The sequence below is a fragment of the Cydia strobilella genome, chromosome 6, assembly GCF_947568885.1.
Source record: "Cydia strobilella chromosome 6, ilCydStro3.1, whole genome shotgun sequence".
Lineage (NCBI taxonomy): Eukaryota > Metazoa > Arthropoda > Insecta > Lepidoptera > Tortricidae > Cydia > Cydia strobilella.
The window spans coordinates 5,603,511-5,627,457 of NC_086046.1; the positions used below are offsets into that span (position 1 = coordinate 5,603,511).

Sequence of the window (23,947 nt, forward strand, 5' to 3'; positions counted from 1 at the left end):
TAAAAGGTCGAGTGCTAGACACTGTCCCAGACTCCCAGTAGTCCCAGTACATGTTATCTTCCTTGCGTTATTAGTAACATCTCATGTAGTACCTATTGAGTGATTATCATAAAGAACAAGACAAGCAAATTTATATAAAAGCATTTATTTTAAAACAATGTAGGTAATAATATACTTTCTGATTCTTGGCAAAACAGTCTCACATTAGCAAGTCAACATTTGGCCTCACTTAAAGAATAAACATAGACTAACATGCGCTGCCATATCTCACAAAATAATAAAACTGATAAAATATCAGATATAAATGATAATATAAAAGGACATAATATAAAATTATTCGTACATCTAAATTGCAGTTAGCATTGCGTCCGGTTGAGCAATCTTAATTAATTTGTTTATTATAGTAAATAACTCTAAATAAAAGGGAACATTAACATTACTACAATTGACTCACAATATTAGCAATACAGAATAATTACTGTATAATATTCTTCGCTCCTGTTCTGACGTTAGTCACGAGTATGTGGTATACGTAATAACATTTGAGAATAAATGCACAACATAAATAGAATTTAAGTTGCCTTTGTCTTTTACGATTACAAAAATATTAATATAAAAATTTGGAAATAATCATAGATTTCTCTATAAACAATTTGGAATAAACTTGCACAAGCTCGTAGCTATACAATAATGTGCACTTTAGTATATATTGACTATAAATGTAGTAACAAACCAACACGGCTTTCCAAAGACTCCACTCCATACATTTAATGACTTACAATGACACTTTATCATCACATCATCTTATTATGGCCGCAGCGAGTGAGCGCAAGGGTGTTAAAGGGCCTAATCGCCGAATATGATGTTAGCCTCAAAAATAAAGGAGGTACCTAGTGTATTCATTGGCATAGGTACGTTGAGATCCATCGTTGAGTTTGCCTCAGGCAGCGCGAATACGCCCTAGCCTCTACAAGCCTATACGCCCATCTAGCTCGCTCGCTGTCGGCAATCGTCAACCATTATCCATTAAAACTTAAAAGTTGATCACAATGTAGCTGTATCGATAAAATTATACTATAACAAGACTAAGATGTGAACTCGAATAAAAACGATACAAGATTAAAGTTTGGAAAGGCAAGAATCTAGCTATAAGTGTTCGACACAGCTACATCGTGCATCACCACTACACCACCATTTAGTGTTGATTTGATCGAAGTAATTACTTTCACAGCACAGGAATAAACATATTCTGGACTAAATAAAATCTGAAAATTGATAACAACATTTGTTTTAAAAGACTAGCACTTAATTTTGGCACAACACCGCGCACCCGCGACCTGCGAGCGCCACGTCGGCGACACGTCAAGGACGCGCGGGCGACGCGGCGGTTTCGATGTTGTTCTCGCGCGTGTCACTTCAACACGCGCACAAGATTATTACTTAGACGAAATTGGCAACGTACGTATTTAGAGTACGTATCTAACACAAGGGTTCCACAAAGTGACTCCAATTACAGACACTAGAACCAGGAACATTATTACAACAAAGATTTCGATTATCCATGATTAGATAGCGAAGCGTTTAAGAAAACAAGCATATTTTTAACAATATTTGTGCCCAATGTGTCATGTTCGATGTATCGTTTTAAATATATTTATGAAACCCTACGCGATTCAGCTGTTTTGATCGAATACGTTACATGGACAGCTGCCATTACAATAATAAAATGCAAAAAAATGTATATTCATTACAATTTAGTTTAAATATAAATAATAAAACTTATTTGAGTAAATAAATTCTCTTGTTCCTTGCTCTCCACCATCACCAATATTAAAACAGAGTGTAAAAATAAGAGTATGTTAGCAAAGGCGAAGGGCGGGCGTACGTCAGACAATAACTTACCCTGTAAAAGAGTGGAGCTATACCTTCGAGGTTTGGCCATTGATTATATTTTATTTCACATTATTTTAGTATCAAAACTAGACTAGGTTTAGAGCTTAACGCTTACAGCGAGGCTCGATCACATCGTGTCGATCAACAGCCGAGAGGCATCCGATCCGAATGCATCCGATCGGTAATAGAGTACGTTTATTTTTACACCCTGCCGCATGAGTATTATATCTCAACAACATTCCTTAATCCAACAATACCTAACACTTTCCCTGTATAGTCTTGTTAAAGAAACTTTCGAAACCTCAGAGGTCGATGCACTATACGCGAATTACACAAGAGCATTAAGATACGACATATTGCTACGTTAACTTATCATTTGGCACTAAATAAACATATTGCATCTCGACTCGATCATACGCCACGAAGTATATTTATACTTGCAAATACTCTTAATAAAATCTAACTTGTCTTATTTAAGTTACTATCAAATTTTCTTTCAATTTAAATTTCTAATGATATTTTTCCGGCCAAAACTTCTAACTCATGAAAGTGTAACAAAGGACTCCGTACTATTGAGCAAATCTGGTGCCGTAAAGGCGGGCGACTGACGAATCATCATTATATCAGACAAGACGTTCGGCAAGTAAAATTTGGCAATATTGAGCATTAAGACTTTCAATTGGCTTCGTAACATACTAATCGGTAAGTGTAACTAGTTGCGCGGACTACACTAGCCTACCGTGGTAACTGCATGTAACTTACCGTTCTCGCGACTCGAACTGCGTTCGCACGTAACGTCCCAAACTAACACGTTAGGTACATACAAAATGATATGATATTCGAAACGTGAGACGTAATTACATTACTCATCGTTCAAAAGAACTCTAAAACGACTGTGGACTTTTAAAGAGACTTTTTAATTAATTTACTAGCTACTTTTATAACAACTTGGTTAAAACAGTATTTTATAAATTAAAAATTCGTTTCTATCAAATAATAGTTATTGCTTTTTTTGATATGATTATATTAAAAACACGACCGTGCGCGAGAGTGGGGCTCGCGGCGCCGCCACGTGTCCGGCGCGGGTCCCGCATGGGTCCGACGCGGGTCCGGCACGGGTCCAACACGAGGACGCGCGGATGCGACGCGGCCCCGCGTCCTATGTACACCTCGCCTCATACAATATGCTGTAGACCTGGCAATTATTACGTAGTAATTCCTAAACTTTATTTAAAAATATGACTGCTTTATATCCGTCTCGATCACAGCTCTCCGAAAACTACAATATCCAAACCGTTTACGCTCCAAAATAAATTCTTTATCATTTACACCTATTAAACGAAATGACTATAATATATCTATGTTAGTTCTAAACATTATGCCATTTTATATATTTACTTTGCAATTGCAACGGTCCCTCGTACAGCACTTAAATGCCTCATATACAAATTTTAACGTAACGATGAAAAATGACTCTTTAAATATAAAATAAAGGAAGCAATCGAACGACTAATATCCGTGAAACAAATTTAGATATCAAGCGGCAGTGTTCGCGAAAATTCGTGCATAGAACCTAACTATGAAACTTCTTAGGAACCTGATAAATTATTGCTAGAGCTTCGGGCAAACCCTCCTTACAACGACAATGCACCCCGGCGCGGCCGGCGACATAACGACAGATAAAATCTTATCAGTAGCCAATAGAAAAATATCACCTAAATAAATATGAATATCCCCGCCCGCTCTCCGTTCCGCGCTTTCCAATAAATACCTCTGAGTCCCAAGCGGGCGGGGCCGGGTCGCAGCTGAGGCGAGCGACGAGTATCGTTAGAATTTCTCATTTTTGGTAAAAAACAACAAGATTATGAAATTGATATGCAACGGTATCGGGGCATCACTGCGCCGCGTCGGGCTCCCGCGGCGGCTCCGGGCACGGCGGCGCCGGACACGGTGGCGCCGTGCCTGCCCGAGAGCACTCGCCCAAGCCCGGGCTCTTCGACGACTCACTGAAACAATCACGTCACGTGTTACAATAGGAATTTACACACATTAACGTGGTAACAAAAGGACAGCTTTTTTCTCTATTACGTAGGTACACACGTAGGTATAGCTTACAAGTATAGGTAATACATAAATACTGGACAATAGGGATGATGACACATGTTAAATTTTATAACAAAATCTAGTAAAATAGATAGCAAATGAGCAATTTATCACAATAATGTGGATATTAAAATAATATATGGATATGATAAAAAATACAGGACTTAAAGGTTAAGTCAAAAAATCATAATTTGTGGCTTGGCTGTTTCGCTACCGTCACATGGGCGTAAGGAGAAAAATTTATTCATTATTAATTATTTTTTATTCTGATAGTCCTTATAGTACAGATTTGTTTGATGATATCGGTCCCATCGCAACCATAATCTACGTGTATGTGCTAAACAATGAAAATTGTCATAAATCATAAAACTTGAATTGATAAGATATCTATTACGTTATGCAGAGCAATGTACTTAAAAGGAAAGTCACTAAACTCTAAAAATAATCGGAAGCCTTCTTTAATGCGGTCTTCACATTGGATGCATGCGGTTCTTCGGTGTCCGAGCGGGACATTTCTAATATTTCAATATACGTGCATAGCGCTGCCTTGCTCAGACACCGGATACACATCAGTGAGATAACCGTGAAAAAATAAACGACCGACGACGAATAGACGAGCAAAAAAAGGCAGGCATTGGCATAGAAACAGAACAAAGACCTTCTAGATAAGCCTCCGTTTCAAAACGGAACTTTGGACGGAGTTTATAAGTCTGTATTATTTACTCGTTACTGGACTATCGCGACAGCATCTAGATAAGCTTTCGTTCCGAAACGAAACTTTGCACGATTGTAATTATAAGTTTGTATTATATACGTGTCAGACTATCGCAATGTTATCGAGGTTTATTTAGACATTGACGCGTGGATGGTGTGTGACGCGCAACCATGGCCTGATAAGATGAGATGTTATTCTTGTTTGCTATAGAGGCAAAGTGCTATTCACGCTCTACGCTTACAGGCGTTGAGCAGCTGTAGCCCACGCGTATATCACTAACTAATCACGGATACAGGTTGCCGTTTATATACGAAACGTAGCATGGTTCGATTTAATATTAAAACCCGTTTCTTTTTTTGGTTCCAGTAATCTGTGTAATCCTTCGTATAACTTCGGCATAACTTACGAAAATTTGAGATATTTGTAAGTCGAATTGCGGAAAAATAAGGCCCTAGACTAGCATTGGGACACTTGTTCGCATAAAAAAATTAACAAATAGTTTTTCAGATTGGGTTTCCTAAATCCCTTTAGACATTTTACTCCAGCGAAATGTACTTAAATCCAAAACGCAAAATAGATGTTTATAAATTTGAGTCACTTAGCCGCACCGGTACCTATAATATGATCTGTACAAGAATTGAAGAATGCCTATGCAACATGCCCATCATGTAACATGCCCATCAGTAGCATACGAAAGTTAAATGGCGTTATGGCGTTAGTGGCGTTGGTGGACGCGCTACAAGCCTCAATTACCTATTTAGGTAATAGTTTGTCTTTTTCTGTCAATTTAACTTATGTATTTGTAAGAATGGGCTAAAACATAAATTAACTAATTGAGGCTTGTAGTTTTTTAACCGACTTCAATTTCATAGAAGGAGGAGGTTCTGTATTCGGTTGTGGCTATGTTTTTTTTTTTTTTGTTTTTTTTTGTTTTTTTTTTTTTTTTTTATGTATGTTCACCGATTATTCCGAGACCCGTGGTCCGATTTGAGTAATTCTTTTTTTGTTCGAAAGGAGCTACTTCCAAGTTGGTCCCATATTAATCTGGTTCTGATCTGATGATGGGATCCCTGAGGAATTGAGGGAATTTTTTAAAGGCACATGTATGGTGATTTGGGTGTTTTCATAAGCAACTTTAGCATTTTCTCTCGAAAACGACCAATTTGATGAATTGCACCTGATGATGATGATTGTTTTGAAGATAGTGATGATGATTTTTTTATTGTAGGATGTTCAGCGAATACTCCGAGACCCGTGGTCCGACTTGAACAATTCTTTTTTTGTTTGAAAGGAACTACCTCCAAGGTGGTCCCACATTAATCTGGTGCTGTTCTGATGATAGGATCCATGAGGAATTGAGGGAACTCCTCAATTTTTAAAGGCACATGTATGGTGATTTGGTCGTTTTTTTAAGCAAATTGAGCATTTTTTCTCGAAAACCACCAATTTGATGAAGTGGAGCTGATGATGATGATTGTTTTGATGATAATGATTTCAGCGATTACTCCGGCACCCATGATCCGATTTGAGTTATTCTTTTTCTGTTTGAAAGAAGTTACCTCTCCAAGGTGTTTTCGTAATATTTTTGCATTTGATCTGATGATGGAATCCGTGAGGAATTGAGGGAACTCCTCAATTTTTAAAGGCACGTGTGTGGTAATTTCGGTGTTTTCTAAAGTAACTCAAGCATTTCCTCCCCAAAACCACCAATTTGATGTAGTGCAACTGTAGCCTAACCACGAGTTTGACACTAAATATTCTTCGTAACTTACTTTGTACACTAATATGCTAGTACGAGCGAGATGCATGAACAGTAAGTTACGCACACGATAGCGAATATATCAATGTCAAACTCGTGGTAAGGCTACTGATAACTTCCCTCGTATGTGTATTATGATTTTTGATGTAGGTAGTGTTGGAAACAACCAAAGAGACTGAGAGGTGAAGGTAGAGGGTATTAGTGTTTGGGGGGTTTGAGGTTGGGGGTTGAGGGGAGGTGAGTTGATGGGTCGGGGACTGTGGGGTTGGGAGTTAAGGGATCGGGGGTTAGGGTTAGAAGTTAAGGGGTCTGGGTTTAGGGGTCGGGGAATGGCGGTTGAAGGGTTGGTGGTTTAGGGTCGAGGGGTTCAGTGATCAGGGGTTGATGTGCTGATTGGGTCAGTGGCGGGGCGGAGAATGGATTTAGTGACAGGAATGATTTCCCAGACGGACTCGAGGAAAATTCTGATTATTTAATAAAGTTTACGAATTTACAGTTAAACATCATTATGTTTTTCATTCATGCGTCACACTCTTAACAATGTTTTAAAACTAAAAATGGAAAAATAAAAACTTTTATAAAAAAAAAGATAAACCGACTTCAAAAAGGATGAAATAAAATATTATCCTTGTTAGGGTTCCGTGTTTAAGTATATGCGTTACCAACTGATATTTTTGAAGTCGGTGCCAAGCCAAGTACTCCAAGTAGTAACAATACCAGTCAAAAATAATCAGCTTTATGTCTATAAATCCCATTACAACTGTACAAATATTATAAACGTGAAAGCAATTATGTCTGCCTCTTTGTTACCTTTTCATGGCTAAACAACTGAACCGCTTTAGCTGAAATTTTGCATGAAGGTTCCTTGAATTGTTTTATATTTTGAAATGTAGTCCTCTGGATAAGCGACAGTCCCAATCCCACACTTGCGTGCTATGACTGTTCAAGAATTAGTAAGAAATGCTCTTTAAAAAAATACGACGACAAAACGTATTAGATTTACACTAACGTGCCGACAAGCATGGTACGAACTGCGCCAAGAAGGTTCAACCGTGTGTTCTGTTCTGAGGTGTACAAAAAGTTCGTTTATTGTCGTCGTGTACGCTTGCGTCTTACATAGAAGAACACTCGCGAACGCGAAGCGAAGCGACGCGGCACGGCGCGGCCGGCCCAAGGCGTTCGCGTTCGCAACGAGATCGCCCACGTAGGACACTTCTATATCTATGTATCTTTATCGAATTGCACCAAAATCATTATGAATATATGGTTTAAAATTTGGCTTGGCACCGACTTCAAAAATATCAGTTGGTAACGCATATACTTAAACACGGAACCCTAACAAGGATAATATTTTATTTCATCCTTTTTGAAGTCGGTTTATCTTTTTTTTTATAAAAGTTTTTATTGAATAAGGTGGTAAATGTGTGTACTCACTAGTGGGGGTAGACGCGCGTAGCGGGCGCATCGAGCTCGCAGGGCGGGGGCCGCGCGGCCGCCGTCAGCATGAAGTTGGTGGACTCGCTGAAACAATTCGACAGCCTACTTCAAATTGTATTACTGTCTCGAGTGTCTCATGCGCAACCAGGGCATGGGTTACCTTACCAATGCAAGCTGGGATGACTTTTGCAGTAACACCTAAACTTTTTTTAGGCTTTTCTTGATGTGTGTACAGATCTGACGAAAGCATAACACGCAAAGGATCGCTAAGTGCTCGAGTGCATTTCGTTGTACGCAGAGCAGCGCGCTTTTACGGCCCGGCGACGACATCGCGCGGCGGCTGCGGCGGCGAGCGGCGGCCATAGGTTGGAGCGGGACACAGCGATCGGACCTTTCGTTCCCACCTATGGTTGCCGCCGCCGCCGCCGGTCGCGCAAAGTCGTGGCCGAGCCGTTATGGTGCGGCGCCGCATTCGACAAATATGAACGCACCATTTCTCTGGTTTTCCAAAAAGCTTGCTATTCGGTTAAATAATTAGAACATTTATTTATTTATTTTCTACTTCATGGTTATATATATGCTTTGAAACGTGAACTTTTAAATAAAAATAAAAATTATTTATTTCAGACTAAAAGCGATCCATATTTTGTTAGTAACCCATAGTAGTAGTAGTAGTGATCCATATGTTGTTTTAGCTTAACATGCATATTTTAATGCAGGGTTTATGTTTTTATAAGAAGGTGATACCAATCATGAGATACCTAAAACAAAATATTCAATCACATTAGGTACGTCATTTCATATTGTCACCTAAACGATCCTATTTTATACAAAAACGTTTAGTTTTTAAAGAAAAAAAGAGATAACTAATTGTGTGTAGAGTAAGCCCAGCGCCAGTAATTTAACTTCATTTGATTTGACTCTTTTGAAGTCCCCAATCCCCATTGTGCTAACGTGGCTGACCAATCCAATGCCACGTGTAGTGGGACGTAAGTATATCTATCTTCGGTCGTGATGATGATACAATCATTGTTTATATTATATAAACACTAATTTCACGAATTTTCGAATGAATGCCTGCATAAAAATTGCAATATGATAGATTTTTTGCCGCTTCTGTAGTTAGACTCAAGAGGGAAAACTGTACTTCTTGTCATTCTACATATGGTAGAAGAGCCGGCAGTAAAGTTTCGAACCAACGTGATACCGCGATGAGATGCACAAAGGTTTCCCATAAAACTGATGCTAAGTCCGAATTTGATAGTCTGCCACGGCGGAACTAGCCGAAAGTACAAAAAAAATAGCCACTTCCGGTGCGAAAAAGGGGGAGTCATTTAACCCATCTGATACTGCAATAAAAGCTATGGCATCAGTTAGAAATTTACTGGTAGATACAGAAAAGCGAAATCTGCCAGTATGATTTGTATGTAATTTTAGTTTTAAGTTTATCATGAATAAAACATTTGAATTTGAATTTGAATTTGAATTTGAATTCCTGCCGGAAGTGCTTGGCATACGCTCTCAAAGGTGACCATCGGGACCCCTAAATTAACCCATCTGATACCAGCATGAAACCAATTCCAGTCGGTAGATATGAACCTTCTCTTCAGGAATATATAAGTCTGCCAGGGCGCTTTCAGCCGAAAGACCTTGACATACGAGATTATGTGAGCAACATCCGTGGTACCCGTATTTTGGAATTGTACAGATTACAGACATTTTAATTATTGCAGGCTTATGATTTATTACCTAATGCTTATATTTGTATATTTTTATGCCATTAATAACATATATTTCAAATTTATTAATATACACAATATAATTTGGGCATTAATTTAATACCTGCTTACGGCTTTGTACTTCTTTGTTTGCCTTATAAAGGTGCTAACAAATTAGCTACCGATATCTTTACAGTTGATAGTACTCGGCTCCTGAAGTATATGTAAGTATGAAACATTATAGGTTTTATGATGTTATTTTGAGAAAATTGGAAAACAAATTTGCTTTGTAAAAAAACTCTGTTAATGAGATAATTAAATGATACCTCATTGAACAGATTCTAAAACCTCTTTTAAATATAAAACTTAACTGGCCACTTCACGTTGATAAATCAAATGACATGTTGACAATGACATTTAAGACACACAAGCAGTTAAATACATGATGATTCTTTTTTAGATAGAATTATAGTATATTTATTTTGTTCGGTAAATAAAATAAAAATTATGTGAAATTTTCTTAATTTCTATTAAAAGTTAATTGTTCTAGTGTAAAGTACCATCTCGTAAAATTTCTGTAGCTAATTTGTTAGCACCATAAGGTATAAATATAAATAATACAATAATTTCAAATTACAATATTCTTTATTTACCAAAATGAACAAAATTATTATTATTACATACTTATTGTAAACGGGTGTGAAAAGACAGGATTTTCAACGTCAAGGACGTTTTTTGCCAATAATCCAAATATGAACATTTTACATAATTTTTAGGGTTCCGTACCCAAAGGGTAAAAACGGGACCCTATTACTAAGACTCCGCTGTCCGTCTGTCCGTTTGTCCGTCTGTCCGTCCGTCTGTCCGTTTGTCCGTCTGTCACCAGGCTGTATCTCTCATGAACCGTGATAGCTAGACAGTTGAAATTTTCACAGATGATGTATTTCTGTTGCCTGTTGTATATTAAAAACAGAATAATATAAATATTTAAATGGGGCTCCCATACAACAAAAGTGATTTTTTTGCTGTTTTTTTCCGTAATGGTACGGAACCCTTCGTGCGCGAGTCCGACTCGCACTTGGCCGGTTTTTTATTTGAGTCCCTTGTTAGTTTTTCAATTGTGCACTTGTGAAATCAATTTTTACCCGCCTAATTCAGAGAAAATCAAAGAAAACCAGCAATTTTCTCGATAACCATCCTTAAAACGGGGTCGATCGATATACATAAGAAAAGAAAGAAAGGGGTGAATAGAATTATTTAGTTTTAGTTGTCATAGACATCGAATTTATTAACTAGTATTTGCCAACAACAAACCATAAATGCAATTGAAGAAAACATATACATATATGTATATATCTCACTTTCACGATTTTTACACATTATTCTTCGAGACCACGGGGACAACGCCGTACTCGATACGTCGGAGGTAAATCTTAAAACTTAAATACGCGATTAAGTCCCGTTTCCAATTTACATTTGAAATAGACAAGGGAGGGGGAAAATTAAATGGGGAGAAAATACATTTTATACGATTTGCAGACGACATCGCGGCGTTTGCAGAAACTTCAGCTCAACTAGAACATCTAATGTCTACTGTAGGTTATAGGTTTACCTGTCTTTCAGGAAACTAAATATTTTCTTTTATGCCGTTTAGTACAGCTTTGATGTCTACCGTTCTCCAATTCTCCCTCAATTGCTCATAGGTTAACTGGAAGAGATCCCTGAAAGGGATAAGTTCGCCTTTGTACAAATGATGCGTTTTTCTCTTGTTTTATATGTTTGTTTTTGTACAATAAAGAGTTTTACTACTACTACTACTACTAATGTTAACAATGGACACAGTATTTAACTAATTAGGCTTAAAGATAAACATAAAGAAAACTTACAACTTCAAAATGCAAAACTAATCATCCTCCAATAGTTCTCAACAACATCCCAATTCAACAGGTTGAAAGTTTTAAATATTTAGGTAGCTTAATTACCAGGGACTCCAGGTGCACACCAGACATCGTTGCAAGGATTGATATATGGCAAAAAAAGCTTTCAACCACAAGAAACAATTATTGAAATCCCGTTTATCATGTAAAAGCAAGAAGCTACTGATTAAGGTGTACATCTGGAGTATAGCCCTTTATGGAAGTGAAAAGTTCATCACACAAATATATGCCCTTATCGGAATTCAAACCCAAGACAGTCGACTTTGCAGGCAGTAAGTAGGCCAGACCGGTCGTCAATAAATTAGTTATCTCAATTTGTAGTATTATAAAACAACACCCTGAATGTTAAACTACGTCATTTTTGCGTCAACGTCAAGAAATGTACGGAAGAGGTGGGCAAGACGGGATACTTAATGTTTCAAGTCCAATAAAACTGAAAATGCTATTCTTTTTAAGTTTATGTTATTTTTAATTTTATCTTTGGTAATCAGTCTTTCATAATCAACACTTACTAAGAACTCTCTTGTTAGATAATTAAATTAAAAATAAATTAAAATGGCCGAAAGTGCCTTCTCTCCATCTTGCCCCTAGGTATGGTAAGATGGGGAACCCCTACGGGACAAGATAAGAATGATTCATAGAAATATTATATTTAGGGCCTAAACAAAACTTAAATTTTTGGCTATTGGGTCCATCGTCTGATAACTTCTCACGAACTGTTTTACTTTTATTTCTTAAGTCGTCTGAGGGACAGAAAATGTGTTTACAGCTAACATGTACCCCATCTTCCCTTTATAACAGCATCCACCGCTTTTTTCTTGGCCTCTAACCACTCTCCTCTATTTGACTTTCTTTTATACTTTTTCACCGTTCTACAAGAGAAGAATAAATAAATTCAAATCCGCAATTCTTCATCAGTTTATCACTTTAAAACTACGACCGTCAAGATGTACCCCATCTTGCCCCATGTGCCTAATGAAATGCGAAAGTTTTTTGTTAAAAGTCCTTAGCTGTTGGCGTAAATGCTGGGCCACAGGAATAAATTAATAGTATATATGTGCTGGTGATAATAAGGAAACAAACGCAAACCAAATAAACACAAAAACCGGCCAAGTGCCAGTCGGACTCGCGCACGTAAGGTTCCGTACCATAATACCATTACGCAAAAAACGGCAAAAAAGTCACGTTTGTTGTATGGGAACCCCACTTAAATATTTATTTTATTATGTTTTTAGAATTATTTAGAATCATTTATTCATCAATTGTGCATTACAGGTAATGAATACAGGTGTTATAAACAATTAGTTATAGTTTGTTATAACGGCAACAGAAATACATCATCTGTGAAAATTTCATCTGTCTAGCTATCACGGTTGATAAGACCTGGTGACAGACGGACAGACAGACAGACAGACAGAAAGCGGAGTCTTAGTTATAGGGTCCCGTTTTTACCCTTTGGGTACGGAACCCTAAAAATAACAAGGAATATGGCAAAAACAGTTTTTTTGCAAATAAATAATTAACGACACCATTTGTCTAGCCGGTCACTGTGCGAGCTGATTGCTATGATGGCGACGGGATTCTGATGGTTGGTCAGTCGTGTCGCCATATAAAGCCGCTACCCCGTCTCGTCTTGCCCCTCTCTCCCCTACATAAGATAGTGATTAGATACACCAAATAGGTGAAAAAACGCCTCAAGCGTAAAAGAAACCACCAAAAATCATTTTATGTCGCATTACAAGCTTGATTTAGCTATGAATACTAATACCCCCTTATTCGTAAAACTTTACGAGCCTGAATTAGTTAAATTATGTTTTATCCTTTTCTTACAAATACATAAGTCAAAATGACAGACAAAGACAAACGATTCATATAGCTAATTCAATGACTATTAATCATATTAATCACATTATTTAATTTATTTTAACTTAATTTATTATAAATATGTGTTATTAATAACGTAATAATATACAAATATAAGCATAGAGTAATAAATTAATAAGCCTGCAGTATTTGAAATGTCCGTAATATGTACAATTCCAAAATACGGGTTATACGGGTACCACGGATGTTGCGCCACATTATCTCGTATGTCAAGGTGTTTCGGCTGAAAGCGCCCTGGCAGACTTATATATTCCTGAAGAGAAGGTTCATATCTACCGACTGGAATTGGTTTCATGCTGGTATCAGATGGGTTAATTTAGGGGTCCTGATGGTCACCTTTGAGAGCGTATGCCAAGCACTTCCGGCAGGAATCATACTGGCAGATTTCGCTTTTCTGTATCTACCAGTAAATTTCTAACTGATGCCATAGCTTTTATTGCAGTATCAGATGGGTTAAATGACCCCCCTTTTTCGCACCGGAAGTGGCTATTTTTTTTGTACTTTCGGCTAGTTCCGCCGTGGCAGACTATCAAATTCGGACTTAGCATCAGTTTTATGGGAAACCATTGTGCATCTCATCGCGGTATCACGTTGGTTCGAAACTTTACTGCCGGCTCTCCAACCAATAAGATTTTTTCAAAATCGTGAATACCTATATCGAGAGTATCTGTACTCAGTACTGTATTTATTAGATACCTACTATCTTTTTGAATATCGGCTGTAATCAAACCATCTGCTGTGTCGAATTTTTCTCCATAATTATTACGAATTTCATATAAAAAAAACAATAGGTATACGATAAACACCATGGAAGTTCCATTTTATTCTAATTCGATTGTTCCCCTAGCTAGACAACAATGTAAATCGGCCGTCTGGGTTACTAGACGAAAAGTTGATTCACCCCTCACGCAATCATTGACAAACTTTTTTTTAACTATTGTATTTAAATTGTTCCTCCATTTCAAGTGTACCATAAATATTTTTAGTTAGGTTATAGAATTTAAAAGATTGCAAAACATGGAAAAAATAGGCACTTCTTTCTGTTAAGTTAGTAAGCATTGATAGCACAAGAAAACACGTAACAGAATAGGTACAAATTAGTAAATAATAGGTAGGCACATAAATGTTAATGCCCGCCTTCCAATGCGAGCGGAACGGGCTCCGTTCGGCGTCCGCTTAACGTAGGTTCACAGCGGAGTTTTTGAAAAGTCAAAGCGCTTTCTTAGATAACAATACGGCTGCTAAAAATTACATTAGCAATCTTGAGGAGGCCTTTCTCTAGCTACTTCTACTTCTACGGACTTATCGGTTCGAATGAATTCCTTATACTTGACCTTATACTATAAATGAATTCTATACACCTATAAACATAATTAATTGTGGTATTTTCTATAAAAAGGGACCTTATTGTCGATGGCGCTTACGCCATTATAAACGATGCTCCGATATAAATACAATGCCGCGCGACGCTGTGCGGCGTAAGCGCCATCTACAATAAGGCCCCTTTTCATAGAAAATGCCCCAATTTTAGTATAAGGTGGCTAGTTATTGGAGGGTGGCCAGTTATTGACACCTTATATTAAAATGAATTCTGTTTATAGGTGAATATAATTCATTTCTGGTTTAAAGTGGCCATTTATTAACCGGTGGCCAGTAATTGACGATTTACTAGAAAAATAAAAACACAACACGAGAAAGCAACTAAATTCAGTCTCCCGACTTTCTGTAATATCATAGGAGAGTTGAAATATTCGTACATAAAAAATACAGCACCAGCGAGAATTTCAAAGTTTTACTTTTGGTCTAAATACTTAAATTCAGTATATTCTTCGTATTACCCTAATAAAAATATATGAGTTCTTGTTGAAAAGTTGTATAAGTAGCTCATGCATATTTCGGGCTCTGCCCACAATCGTACAATGCTAAAACGGCTTGATATCAATAATTCACTATTCTACATTAAAAGTCATAAAGTACGCATGTTTCTCTAAATTCTCAGTATACTCTTCATAAATAAATAAGTAACCTACAAATACTTATGTATGCCTAATAAATATACTCTACAGGCGGCTAGAACTTTCCATAACACCTAATAAAAACACAACACGAGAAAGCAACTAAATTCAGTTTCCCGACTTTCTGTATAATCATAACAGTTGAAATATTCGTACATTAAAAATACAGCACCAACGAGAATTTGTTTAACATTAAACAAGAGCTGAACTTGAACTCATGGTGATATGCATCGTGTGGGGTTGAGTGTGAGACTAAGCCTGACTCATGTGATAAACATGGCTTGTATGGTGACTGATAACAGTTTATCTTAGCTATAAAAGCATGCCCGCGCAAAAATTAAACGGGGCGTTGCCTGACCCTAGACCGGCTTTTTTCGTGTCTCAGGCAGTGGTATTTCAGCTAAGTCTGCAGGTAAATTCAAGTACTGCGTGGAGTAGTTGATATGGCTCCTCTACACGATGGCCCAGCGCTGGACCAGCGAGATGGCCATGTGATGGTTGAGAGCACGCACTATGAAATGGGCCACGTGTAGATGTGTACGCACCATCGCTGGCCCTACCTTTGATGTGCAGACGAAAAACCGACACCGTGGCCATTCCATCGGCATCCCGCCGCGCTATCGCCATAATTAAGCCAGCCGACACCACTACCCTCTCTACACGCTGGCCCATCGTGTAGAGGAGCCATTAATTACCCTCTACTCTCGAGCCGCGGCGGTGTACTGAGTAACATATCCCACACGCCAACTTGGCCACCCTGACGGATGCGCTATGAGTTAAGGATGACGCACGCTAGACCGGGCCGGGCTCGGGCCTAGGCGTCCGACATGTCATTTTCTATGACGGCTGATCGGTGATCACGTGGTGCTTTCATTACAAAACGAAGCGCCGGAAGCTCCAGCCCGGCCTCGGCCCAGTCTAGCGTGAGTCCTTCTGTACACTCGCCATCATATATCAGAGCCAAATATATGTTTAAAGATATCTGGACAAAGCCTCTATTGCCAAGACGTTAAAGTGTTCTAATATTTTTAAGTACCCTGGCCGCTCCGATATATCCTATGGCGACTGTAACGACTTCATTCTCGGCTTCAGGGATGCTCCAATGAGCTTACATATATGTATTTTTAATACAGTTGCTCAAAAAGTGCTACTTTTCGTGGCTGTTTAGCGTGCGGAAAGTTGGTTTTCGCGAACTAGTGCTTTTTACTTTTCCAATTTTTTTAAATTTTTACTTGTTCCAATTCATGACTATTTATTGATGAGTTAATAATATTAATTTCCTTTAAACGTCGTAATCAACATAAAAACCTACTGTTAATGTAAGAATACGAAAAATATGCATATTTCATATTTTATTACTTACCTCTTCATCATTATAAGTATTATAACACGTTTATTTTTTATGTTGAAAAACCGTTCTTAATAAGTTGTCTGAATGGAACGGAACACCTGTCAAAGAAGAGGCGTTTTTTCTTACTTCAAGAATGTTTTAAGTTTCCAAAGGCAACATTCGATATTGTTTTTATAAATATAAGATACACAAATAATCGTAAATAACGATATTTAGGTAATAATAGTAGTTTTATATTTACACTTGTTTCTGTCTTATAGCACATGCATTTGAAAAAAAAAACCTTTCATTGAAGTGGGTTCAATACTAATAACTAAATCCATTCTAGTCGAATAAAAAAACACCTCTTCATAATGTCAATGTCAATGATGTCACAGAATTAATAATATAAAAGTTTCGAATTCCATTCCTTACTTGTTATTTTTCTTTTTTTTTCGCAACTGTATTAAAAAACGTCGTTCGATACACGTGCGGAAATGTCATTCTTCACTCGTCCCGAGTCTTGGCACGAGCCATAGGTATGTAGTACGTAGTATCTCGGTACTCGTGAAGTAATGACATACTTTCCGCACTAGCATCGAAATGTACTATTGCGCTACGGTATTGCTGGGTAAAAGTATATGTGGTGTATGCTTGACAAACCTAGAGGCCAAAATGCCAAATCGTAATGCGAAGAGGTATAAACGATTTAGATTCTTATTCTTCTTAACGTCGCTTTTGCTAGACAGTGGACCTTCTATGCTTATAATCTATTCTATAACTAAATATAAAAGTTACACGCTCCCAAATTCGCTGTATATAGCCAAGTTGGACCCAGAAAGATAAGGGTATTTGTTATTAGGTAAGATAGAGACAAGTAAGTAATATAGACGTGTGTCTTTCCACCGTTGTAGATGGTCCACTTGGCAATAACGCCATAATGTGAGTTACCCGAGTTTTAAAATAAATTGCTTTGTTCTATATTTGCCTGAGATATTGCTGTGGAAAAGGGAAGCGTGTGCGTTGGAGGCTCTGCCACCGTGTGGTCTATGTAAATCAAAAGCTTAAACTTGACATTAACACTTCACCTTAATAGCAGGTCAATCCGCTACAGTTCACCCCCATCATGCTCGATAGAGTGTCATGCCTTCTTATGACTTAAATCGGAAACTTCAACTTCACTTGCCTGCTACATTTCAAACATACTACCCGTCAAAACGAAAACGACTTTGTATGCAGATTCTTTTTGATTGTATCGTCATGACTGAGAACCGTAACGCGATCGAAGGTCCCGCGGGCTGTCCACAATCCATCTTGATGGTATTACGTACACCTCTCTGTAGCTATCGGCCCTTTGGTGCACTCACTCTTTACTGGTATAATGCTCCTATCCAGCCGTTATTAGTCAGAGTGTATAATATGGCTAACGAATTTGAGGGTCATCTCGCTACAAATTGTTGAAAGCTGCTTGGGGATTTTAACTCCCTCTTGTTCGTTCTGTGGTCGGTGATGGATACCGATCAACAGTCTTTATTATTCATTTGCTGTAGCCGATTAGAGGCCGGTTAACAAAACCGTATCTATAGTGTTCTTAGAACAAAGATAATGAGACATCCAGCGACGCCTCGTCACGATAACGTAAAGGAGTACATTTCGCCATCGCAATGGGCGTTTCACTGACCAGGACTATCATTCTCTAGTCTCAAGCCATTGTACTTTGATATGTTTACAAACAACGCCATGTGAAATATATTAGATAGGTATAATACCTACGAAGATTACACGCGGGGCGTCTATTATTGATAATTTCGGTTATTTATGGGACTTGATTAATGGTCTTGTTTGTTGAACATTTCACATAATTGTACTGTGTATTCACAATGGATCTCATCGTAATGAATTCCTTTTGTATTCAAATAAACAAAGACATGAAATTTATGGAAATATGAAGTAGAAGCCATGTGTTAAATTTATGTTACATATATGGAGCCACGAAACAAATAAATCTCGTCCCAGGACATGCTTTCCGGAGAGTTAACAGTTGAAATAGAATATCACTATCTAAAAATAAGTCGTAAGTCGAAAGATGTAGATGTAAGGGTGTCAATGGTTTCATACGATGGTGTCATTTAGAAAGTGATATTCTTTTCCAACATTCTCTCTTTATACCATAGATAAGAAATACTAAAAGGAGTAAAGTTATGCAAAATATTATAGCTATTTAAACAGCTGAATTAGATAGTTGTACGGCCCCATACATTATGTACCCCATTCCCAGTAGGTATAGCCCTTCAGCAGCAAATTTGCGGTTACGTTGTACACTACTTTAAGCATCTTAGTATTCGCTTGTCTATGGCTGATACTAATCAAATACGATCTCGCGACCGCAGAGATAATTTGAAGCAACTTACCTCGCAGTTCTCATCCTAAGCGCCGCGCAGTTCTCCTTGCACTTATACGCGAGCACCTGCTTTATGCGGGACACCTCCACGTCAGGGAAGTGTCGGCTCACGTAGGATATGAGCGCGTGCACCCGGCGGCGGTCCAACGGCGGCTTCGTGGGCCGGGACTCCTGCCCCGCCCGCGACCAGCGCTGCCCCGTCACGGAGCAGGTAGCCAGCTCTATAGGCGAGAACAGCGCTGCGGCTAACCCCCGCGTCACCTTCCTATAATCCCCCCACTTCACCCCCCGGAGCAGCTCCTCGCGAATTTCCACGCCCTCGCCGAGTTTTATCTGAACACAAATTCATCAACATGATAAGTGATAATGATAACCCTAAGCCAATTTGTCTCAAATAAGGTTATATCTCACTATAATGTAGATGTAGTAACATATCTGAGGGCACCAATTTGTGATATCATCTGTTATCATTACGCAATCACCTAATAAGGAAATTAACAATTGCCTCATCGTTATGTACACCACTCATTCGGTGTATTTACACGTTTAAAGAGTGATTTTAGTTTTTGGTACTTTTAAATAAGAGCTCGTCTTTCTCCATAAAAGTAATAAAAAAAACACAATTAAGACTAAATATATTTTTGCATTTAAATGTTATTAGGAAATTACTTGCAAATAAATGTGACTAACTTCTTTACCGTCAGTATTTATAATATCGGCTCTATCGATATACCTAAGAATTTACATTGTAGCCAAAATGTGTTTATTTTCATAGCTGACGTAGCTTTGTCACAGACATAAACTAGAAAATATCCCGTCTAGTGTCGGTGGAAACTAGTTTCACAGCCTAACGTTGACCTCTCCTTCCATTTTAAGACATTGTAAATTATTATGGAAAATCCACCTTGTTACGCCAGAGGTGGCCGTGTATAGCGTACTATGTATAGTTTGATGACAGCTATCTGCGCACTATTTAGAGAAGCGATAACGTAGGGAAAGAACTTTGTCCTTAGCTTTCGACCCATGACTGCAATCAGGCACTGGCTAGGTTCATGCTCCCATATCTCACAGCAAATATTCATTATATAGTTACTTTATGTTTGCCCAGAGATCCGAGTTTAATGTGACATATTTAGCCTTATAATTTTGAACGTTTAATTAACTAAAATAAAACATTATAATACGGCACGTTTTTTTCAACCCGTCCAATTTGCGAGTTAATTACATATACAGTACCGGCCAATAATATATCACCTCCATGTTTTTACGGTATAACTTTTTATATATGTATATTTGTGAGTGACTTCTACCTCACTGCTTTAGGTAGTCTAGTAGTATTCCTTTATACGGGCGATTAGAAAAATTGGTCTTATGTAATGGTTTTTTCATACAGGTTTTTTTAAACTTCATTTTTTTACTAGAGGTTTTTTAGTAATATGCTGAGTAACCTGTATATTGTAATTCACAGTAATTCATTGAAATATTCATCATATATTTATATTTGAATAAAATGAGTAGTAAAATATGCAATCTACAAACTAACCTATATTGTTTACTCTATACAAGCTTATACAAAAACACTCAAAGGTAATATATTATTGGCCGGTACTGTAAATATAGGTACTGAGCAACTTTTACTGTTCCAAGCTAGCTAGCTAGCTAGAGATAGCGAAAAATAATTTGGCTCTCCCATACGAAACATCGATATCTAATCAGCCAAAATTTATAAATTTGTTATTAAGTTTACCAACATGGCTGTGCAATGTGCAATGTAGGTGCAGAAAGTTTTTAGAAATGACGTTTGTTGTATGGGAGCCCCACTTAAATTTATTTTATTGTTTTTAGCATTTGTTTGTCATAGCGGCAACAGTTCTACTATCACGGTTCATGAGAATCATGAGCCTGGTGACAGACGAACAAACAGACAGCGGAGTCTTAGTAATAGGGTCCCGTTTTTACCCTTTGGGTACGGAACCCTAAAAAGTATGTAGGTAAGTATAACACTAAATTGCTGTGCCCTTACAGAGTCTGTATTACTTGTAATATGAGAGCAGATGAAACAGCCAATTCTTTTAGTCGAGATTTCGGGGTTGGTCCCATAACAAAAGTTGCTCAGCATGACCTTTATTATAATAATATATTCACCTCACAAAATATGGCTAAACATTGAATAAAAAAACCCTGTATGCATGCTAGAGTTTTAATGTACCATATTTAAAAAAAATCTATTGGAGTTTCATTATGTTGTTGGTAATAAGTAGCACTAAAACTACAAACCGGGTTTCAGTGGGACGTTAGGTCATTCTACTGACTAATAAGGTACCTCCAGACGGCATCATCTCATGATGTGTACCAATATTTGTTATCAGACCACCCAAAATGGTGCCTATGTTGAATAAATTGTTATCAAGAGTCAATTTCGTCATCTTATGTAAACCTAATATGTAATTAACTTAAATTTTGAAACAAACCCAATGTTATCAGAAGTTTATGTACCTAACGCGCGTAAATTTTAAAACTAGCTACACATACTTATTTGTAAACCTAATAGCTACAAGTTTCAGTTGTTTTGTTTATATAAAATTGATGATTGAGTCTAGACTAGATTAAATTATTTACGCATTGCTGGCACCCAAATATATAGTGAAATGGACTCTAATGTGATCAAAATAAAGTATTTTACAAACATTTATACCTACAGTAGGCTAATTCCAATAGCGTTCTCACAAAAGTAGTAAAGTACTCCTGTAACCACTATGTTCAAACATGGTGGTTACCATTTCGCAAGAAAGCTATTTAGATTAGTGTAGGTAGGCGGAAATGACCTTTTAACCCAGAAGATAAATTTAACACGTCGGCTGGCATACGGGAAGAAAATGTAAACGGCCTTACAGTGCCGGACTGTCGGTGAGTCAAAATAAACGTTATCATACTAAATTTGGACGAAATAAACAGTCCACGGCCACGAGGGAAATGGAAACATTGAAGAGTTTCAAACTAGTCTAGTATCACTTTTCATTTTTTATTTCATAGCATACAAAACAAATTGCAAAGTACAAAAAATATGGGAAGTTCAATCAGAATCTAGTAGTAATAATTAAGAACGCCCCATGCGTTATGCGTTATTGGAAGCGTCCTGATTTCCTTAGTTCCTAATTACCCCGTGATCAATACCAATCAAAATGATTATCACTCTTGAATCTCATGATTTTATTTTTGGTGAGTTTGAAAGCAGATACTAATTACAAGATAATAACAAGATATGGAGTCTTCAACTCGAAGAATTCCACATGTGATAAAAATTATAACAAAATTATACCTAATATTTGTATGATTAATCGTAAATCCGAATCTAACAGCTAACAGTGGCTTAGGCATAAGAGGGGTACTTACTTGATGTTTACGATAAACATACTCAAGATTTTTTAGTGCATATAGAAGTACTATATATATCTCTCACTGTTCAAAATAACCCGCCGTTCACAATTCCCCCACTCTCCCCTACGTCAGTTTTGCATGTGGCTACCGGCACCTACACCCAAGAAAACAAGACATCGTCGCCGAACACGGACAATTCTTCTGTGAAACCAACAGACTTGCCTATACAAGCGGCCTGAGGACGCTCCGCCATTAGTGTCCCACGTCCGCGACCGTATGATGCGTCTAACATATGTCAGCTGACTGCTGTCACACAAAACCATAAGAAAATAAAGTAATAAAACATATTTACCAGCCGTGGTGCGACAGCGCCTCTTTCGTTCTCGCGCTTGAGCACGAAGGGCAGCGCGCGGCGGTGCTGCTCTAGCCACACCGCGTCCGGCACCGGGCGGTTGCGGCGTCCATCCCACCGCCCCGCTGACAAACCATCATACATTACACTAACGAGACGGGGTAAAGGCCGTATCATATCGCTAATCATACAAAAAGCGTTACGCAGGTCTTCGAAATTCGAAAGACCGTCTGTCTCCATCGTCTATCGCTTTTGAAGACAGATGATCTTAGAATTTCGCTGTCCGGAGAGGGGACTACGCAGTTCCAAAGCGCATTTATAGGTATTGGATCATAAGCCGAATTCGACAGTCAACCGACGTCCGTGCAATGTGCAATGCATTTAAAAGGGACCTTCGATAACGGCAGGTGGCCTAGTGCAAACGAGCTATAAATCATCGTTTTTAATCACTTGATGGCGTCCGAACATTTTCTTTTACTTTGGTATACCTACAAGTAAGAATCGCGCAAATATGGAACCGCGTAGTTTCCTCGCTGCACACAGGACCTTAATCATGCGATCCGTGGCTTTCTTTATCAACACCCGTGTACAATGTATGTGTCCCCTTTGTCAAAATGGAGTAATGGATAAAGAAAATGCAACTTCTTTCCCGGGCTGACATAAATACACATGTCATTGTGTCGATCATTTCAGATGGCCGCGTTTGCTGAATATATCGCAATATTGAGGATTTAAAGTGATAAAGAGTAAAGGCAAACACTGTCCAAATGAAGTGAAACGTTCCAAAGAAGATGAGAATTGTCGTAGGCATGGCTTTATGTTATTCAATATATTTTAGATATATGTTAAATTTCTGTACTACAGTTCAATCAACAGGGTTCTGAAATTGTGATAACTTACCTATTTCAAAAAAACGTAAGTATGTAATCAACTAAATCAAAATGTACGTATTGAACAAATCGTTGTATGTCCTAGGGCACGCCGGAGGTGCATAGGGCCTCCACAAGATCCTTCTATGCCTATCT

At 38.0% G+C, this 23,947-nt stretch overlaps 3 protein-coding genes across 5 annotated transcripts in view; 1 reads left to right on the forward strand and 2 right to left on the reverse strand.

Annotated features, from left to right (window-relative positions):
- The window catches only part of LOC134742379 (probable tRNA (uracil-O(2)-)-methyltransferase), a 300,106-nt gene that overhangs the window by 23,964 nt on the left and 252,195 nt on the right, over positions 1-23,947 (forward strand). The window lies entirely within an intron of this gene.
- Positions 1-23,947, reverse strand: part of LOC134742391 (3-oxoacyl-[acyl-carrier-protein] synthase, mitochondrial) — a 68,423-nt gene that overhangs the window by 18,193 nt on the left and 26,283 nt on the right. The window lies entirely within an intron of this gene.
- The window catches only part of LOC134742025 (transcription activator GAGA-like), a 34,346-nt gene continuing 10,527 nt past the window's right edge, over positions 129-23,947 (reverse strand). Inside the window, exons 5-8 of one of the 2 annotated variants that reach the window (XM_063674944.1) lie at positions 22,923-23,047; positions 19,203-19,525; positions 7,905-7,991; positions 129-3,899 (exon numbers count right to left, since the gene is read on the reverse strand). In XM_063674944.1, the coding sequence (XP_063531014.1) occupies positions 3,788-3,899; positions 7,905-7,991; positions 19,203-19,525; positions 22,923-23,047 (647 nt within the window). In that variant the 3' untranslated portion in view covers positions 129-3,787. Of the gene's footprint in view, positions 3,900-7,904; positions 8,010-19,202; positions 19,526-22,922; positions 23,048-23,947 lie in introns of both variants that reach the window. The other variant, XM_063674943.1, reaches the window with a different exon arrangement.